The sequence below is a fragment of the Mus caroli genome, chromosome 11 (genome assembly GCF_900094665.2).
Source record: "Mus caroli chromosome 11, CAROLI_EIJ_v1.1, whole genome shotgun sequence".
In the NCBI taxonomy this organism is placed as follows: Eukaryota; Metazoa; Chordata; class Mammalia; order Rodentia; family Muridae; genus Mus; species Mus caroli.
This window is the reverse complement of record NC_034580.1, coordinates 97382786-97388890: the sequence shown is the minus strand read 5'-3', so window position 1 is coordinate 97388890 and position 6105 is coordinate 97382786. Positions and strand designations below refer to the sequence as shown.

At 41.9% G+C, this 6105-nt stretch overlaps 1 protein-coding gene across 1 annotated transcript in view; it reads left to right on the top strand.

The window, feature by feature from the left end:
* The window catches only part of Brca1 (BRCA1 DNA repair associated), a 61771-nt gene that overhangs the window by 40536 nt on the left and 15130 nt on the right, over positions 1–6105 (top strand). Inside the window, exons 14-16 of the mRNA XM_021176032.1 lie at positions 328–506; positions 2219–2505; positions 5080–5167. Of these exons, the coding sequence (XP_021031691.1) occupies positions 328–506; positions 2219–2505; positions 5080–5167 (554 nt within the window). The remainder of the gene's footprint in view (positions 1–327; positions 507–2218; positions 2506–5079; positions 5168–6105) is intronic.

Sequence of the window (6105 nt, the reverse complement as noted above, 5' to 3'; positions counted from 1 at the left end):
TTTTTTTTTTTTTTTTGCTGGTCATCCCCTATTTCCCTGGCAGTCGGATGTTCTAGTCATATGCTGGCTGCTGAGGGGGCGTGATCAGGCCTTTCTTTTGTTTTGGTTGTTTGGTTTTGGTTTTGGTTTTGGTTTTCGAGACAGGGTTTCCCTGTATAGCCCTGGTTGTCCTGGAACTCACTCTGTAGACCAGGCTGGCCTCGATCTCAGAAATCTGCCTGCCTCTGCCTCCTGAGTGCTGGGATTAAAGGCGTGCGCCACCACGCCCGGCTGATCAGGCCTTTCTGAGCTGGAGCTGATGGTTTCCTCTTTCCTCCCTCTCTCCAGGCCTTCCCCTTTTCAATCTCTGTTGGCAGGCAGTAGGGGTTCTGCACATGGCCGCTCTAGGTGTCTTCAAAAGAGAAGGTCCCCCTCTCAGGAGGAGCTCCTCCAGCCTGCTGGATCAGAGACATCATCTGAGCCACACAATTCCACAGGGCGGTCTTGCCTGCCAAGGCAAGATCTAGGTAATGCTCCATCTTTTTTAATGGAAAGACTTTTTGTTTCACTGTCTGCTGTTGTAGTAAGTCTTCAAATGCACTGGATTATGGATGTTTGTTATCATAAGGTAAGTGCACCTTTGAAAAATACCTGGAGTTGCCGTCTGAGTTGTAAGTCTGACCACGGTGGATTACCAATAATTGACTATCGTAGACTCTGTCATCGAAATGTTTGGCTTCATCTGTTAGAATCTTAAGACCCAGAATAAAGTTAGAAGTCTGTCCTTTGTCACATCCCAAAGTGAGCTATCTTTAATAAATATAAATGACTGTCTTCTATGCTTCATAAATCACATAAAATGATATATTTTATTAATTGTAAATAAGAGTTTTTGTTAGTAAAGAAAGGTTTTAATTACTCATCAAAATGCATTATCATAAAAACACTATTTGGCATCAGATGAGGTGTCTGGCTGTGTTCTTACCTAGCTTGCTTTTTTGTTTAAGATGTACTTACTTTTATGCTGTGTACATGGGAATTTTCCCGCGTGTGTGTCTGTACACTGCATGTGTACCTGGCGCCTGTTGAGGCCAGAGGCGGGTGTTTCGATCAGTGACATTTTCCTAAATTTACTGTTCTTAACATGATTAGTTAGCACCTGTTAAGTGAAAAATGTAATGGTTTATTTATGATTTTAACCTTCTTTTACTTCCTCATGAAAATCTTGTATACTGTCTGCCCCCAAATTGGACAATACAGTAAATAAGAGTATTTAAAATCACCTCTTCTCCTGTCCAGTTATGAATAATAAAATATTGCTATTTTTGGCTGGTCATGGTGGCCCATGCCTATTAGCCCCAGTACCTGATTGGCAGAGGCAGGAGGATCTCTGTGAGTTTGAGGCCATTCTGGTCTACATAGTGAGCTCCAGGGCACATAATGAGACCCTCTACCAAAATAATAGTAATAATAGAAATAATTCCTGTTTCTTTAGATATTTTACTGTTTTATTTTTTAAATATAGTTCTATATTTATATATTTATAAATATAATCTATCGGGACACGTCTGTGGCCTCAGTTAATTGAGTAGCTGATGTAGGAGGATTGCTTCACCTACAGTTCAAGACCACTGTCATCAGTGACACTGTACAGACCCTATTTCAACTAATCAATTAAAATTTAAAAATGGTTTTAAACTTGTTTTGTAGCCCAGGTAAGCCTTGAACTTGTGATTCTCCTGCTTCAGCCTTGAGTAGCAGGGGTTATAGGCCTATGCTACCAGGCCTGACTACAGTAAATATTTCTGGACTGGCAAGATGGCTTATCAGATAAGAGCACTTGTCACCACATCTGATGACAGGGTAGAAGGAGAGAGCCAACCCTTTGCATATAATGCCATATTATTCCTTTTAGATTTATTTATTTCATGTATGAGGGTGCACTGTCCCTGTCTTCAGACACACCAGAAGATTGCATCAGATCCCCATTACAGATGATTGTGAGCCACCATGTGGTTGCCGGGAATCGAACTCAGGACCTTCGGAAGAGCAGTCAGTGCTCTTAACCACTGAGCCACCTCTCCAGCCTATGCTACTCTTTAGAGAAGTTATGGTACCATGCTTTCACCAATGTATTTTCTTCTTCTTAACATAACTTAATGAGTCTTTTTCTTCACAGAAACTAGAAACTTCAATTCAACATTTACTGGCACTTAAGTTGAGTTTGTCTTCCTTGCAGAAGGAACCCCATACCTGGAATCTGGAATCAGCCTTTTCTCTAGTAGAGACCCCGAGTCTGAGTCCCCTAAAGAGCCAGCCCACATTGGCACCACACCAGCTTCAACCTCTGCACTGAAAATATCCCAAGGTCAAGTTGCTGAGTCTTTCAGGAGTGCAGCTGCTGCTGGTGCTGATAAAGCAGTGGCAGGAATTGTGAGCAAGATAAAGCCGGAATTGACATCTTCAGAAGAAAGAGCGGATAGAGACATAGCCATGGTGGTGTCAGGCTTGACCCCCAACGAAGTAGTGAGTGTGTCCTCTTTACCTCTCTGACTGTGGCTTGACTTTGGCTGCCAGGTATTAGTATAAGTAGTGGCAATGGATAACCTGTAGGACGAAGGTTATTTGAGGAAATACTTGGTGAATACTAGGCACCTTGTGAGGTATGATAGAGATTTTGAATGTATTGGAATTTCCCCCTGTTTTTTTTCAAACAAAACAAACAAAAAACAATAACTGAGTAACTAGGTAGAGTAGCTCTCTTCAGTAGGCATTGTCTTCCCCTCAGTTCACATCAAGTAAACTTGTCCTCACGACTAACTCAGTGTAAGCCTGCTCCACAGCACTGCCAGACAGCAGCATTTCTCCAGGGCGTGTCTTTATCTTGGCTGGGAACAGCCTGTCTGTCCTTTCTGCCCTGCAATACTTACCCCCTTGCTTATTAGGGCTTGGGCACCTCGGGCCCTTGTGCACCTCCAGAGATGGAAATTGTTTTATACTCACTATAAACATTAAGCCCACTGAACCCATTTTTCTCTTTAAGCTGCTTGTAGATTTTAACAATTCTGGGGAATTTATTTCTCCTATAGTTAACTGTTACGGTAATATATAATAACATGTCAGACCATCGATTGGATTTAATAGTAGATGCCATTTATTACACACTGAGAGGCAATATTAAGCAATAAGCTCTTACTTAATAGAGCCTTCATAGGCGTGGCTCCATTCCCCATCCTAACAGCTCTCCAGGTAGTATGACTCAGCATAGATTCTCGATGGCCCCACGTGTCCCGCCATTGCAAAGACAAGGCAAGCTTTGCTGCCCTGACAGATGCAGTGTATCCATACAAGATGATAACTTGATGTTGTCACTTCACGGTCCCATGCTCCAGCCGCGGCTCCTCTGGAAAGTCTTACCGTGCTTGTTCGAATAGCTCCTGGTGGACTTCCTCGCACACAGAGAATTCCCCTTCATTCATTGAAATCTTTTGTTTGTTTTGTTGTTGTTGTTGTTTTGGTTTTTTGAGACAGGGTTTCTCTGTGTAGCCCTGGCTGTCCTGGAACTCACTTTGTAGACCAGGCTGGCTTCGAACTCAGAAATCTGCCTGCCTCTGCCTCCCGAGTGCTGGGATTAAAGGCGTGTGCCACCACTGCCCACTCATTGAAATCTTTTATTACCTTAATCCTTTGTCTTTGAGTTCAGCTTTTTAGAGATAGCTAGAGTGGTCTAATCATTTCGCCTTGGGCAATTCTGAGCTGCAGATTAAACTATAAGTGCTTGGGTACATGTTTTCTTTAAACAAGCAAAGAAGAAAACTTATAGCTCTATTCAGACTTGCCGAAGTGTGTTAAATTTATGATGAAAGCCACGGACTATATTACACATGATTAATTCGGAAGCCCATATTAAGATGATCTTTTCAGCAGTTGCCTGTCTAACTGAACCCTGTTTTAAAGCTGGGATTTCAGCAATTAACCAGTTCAGAATTGCTAATGATACTGGCAGAGGGCAACAGCAAAAGTTGGAGAAGGGTAGCATTGGCTTCGCCAGCCTGCTGCTCTCCAGTGCTCAGTGGCAGTGTGGAGTGAGGCAGCACGGCTGGCTTCCATTGCAGTGCTGAGGGGCACATAAACCTTGACGTGGGTGGGGAAGGCTAGGAAATGAGGCTTCTTGGTAAGCAAGCTTATTTACCAAACAGTAGCTACCAGTTATTTCCACTGTGCCCATAATAGATATGGTTCATTTCTATTACTGCCTATTGATTTTTATTTGCTTGATAGATAATAGCTAAGGGACTCTAGATTTCTTTTGGGAAGAATGAGTCTCTTCCAATATTTTTTCTTAAGAGAGAATTGATATTTTTTGTACTGAATCTACAAATACCTTTGCTTGAGTGCTTTGTAACTATCAGAGTTGAATCTTGACTTTAAGCTATGTATTATCTACCACAGAACTTTCTATATAAGGCTGGTTACAACTCAGTTTGAGATGTAGACTTATAAATTAGAGTATAATAGGCTGTCATTCTGTAAAGAAACTCAAGAGAATCAGGCTATATGATCTTTGGTTATAATTCCATGGCTTCTCGTACTATATAGAACTACATTAGAAAGTTTCTCTGAATTATACATGGTTTTGGGGGTTTTGTTTGTTTGAAGGCGAGGCATTGTTTACTTGTGTGAGACAAGATCTCACTATGTAGTCTTGGCTGGACTAGAACTCAGTATGTAGACTAGGATGGCCTTGAACTCATGGAACTTATTCTCAAGTACCATGCCTGACTGATTTACACATACTTATATTGTCAATTTTTTGAGACTTCAGGCATGTTATATGTTTAAAAGCCAGGATGGGGTAAGCCCGCCAACCTGGGTTCAATCCCCAAAATGCAAATGAAAACAGAAGGAGAGAAGCTATTCTACAACCCTGTCCTTTGGCGCCTACACATGCACACTGAAGAACAAGCACACACAATCAACATTTAAACATTTTAAGAGATGTGCCTTTTATGAGAATGGAGACTCAGAATCAGAGTAACTAATACTTTAAGCTGTGTAGCAGAATTAACAGCATAATTCAATGTTTGATTTTTGTTTCAGATGATTGTGCGAAAGTTTGCTGAAAAATACCGCCTCACGTTAACTGACGCTATCACTGAGGAGACTACACATGTAATTATAAAAACAGGTACACTACAAACTTTTACAAGCTACACTGTATTTACATCATAAGCTATATGAAGAGCTATGTCAATCAAGTTGAGCATCCCTAACCCAAAAGTTCAAAATCCTCAACTATTTGAATGTAGACAACATCGGAAATGGAGAGCTCCACTTCTCGTGAAATTGTTCATAGCCAGGATGTGGGCATGGGCAGCATGTTGTGTACCGTTGCCTTCAGGTGTGCAGATGAAGCTGAGGGGAAGGGTGCCACTTAATTGACATGCAGAAGGCCCTGGGTCCGCAGTTCTCACCTGTGGGTTCTGACCCTTTGGTGAGGTTGAACAACCCTTTCATGGGGGTCACCTAAGAACGTGTGAATGCAGGTGCTTACATTATGATTCATAACAATAGCAAGATTACAATTATGAAGTTTTGGTTGGGGGGACTCACCACAATGTGAAGAGCTAGATTAAAAGGTTGCAGCATTAGGAAGGTTAGGACCACTGCTCTAGGTACTGTCTCAGCACCATAAGTAAGAAATGACCCTCAGATTGGCTGTGGAGACTCACACCTGTGATCTCAACCTTCAGGAGACTGAAGCAGGAAATAAATGAAGCAACAGCAACAAAACTTGGATTTGTGCTATGCATGGAAGATGTCTCAATATATATGCAGTTTTGCTAAAAATACTCTTGGGCCTAGCGTTCCAGAGTACTAAGCCTATCTTTGTTTAAGCAAGCCATTCATTCATTGCTTTATAAAGGTGGCCATTTTGTTTGACCTACTAATTTGGGTTAAAATTTGGGGAGTGCAAAAAAGAGTTCAAAAAACAAAAAAACAAAAAACAAAAAACAAAAAAAAAGTCAGCCGGGCGTGGTGGCGCACGCCTTTAATCCCAGCACTTGGGAGGCAGAGGCAGGCGGATTTCTGAGTTCGAGGCCAGCCTGGTCTACAAAGTGAGCT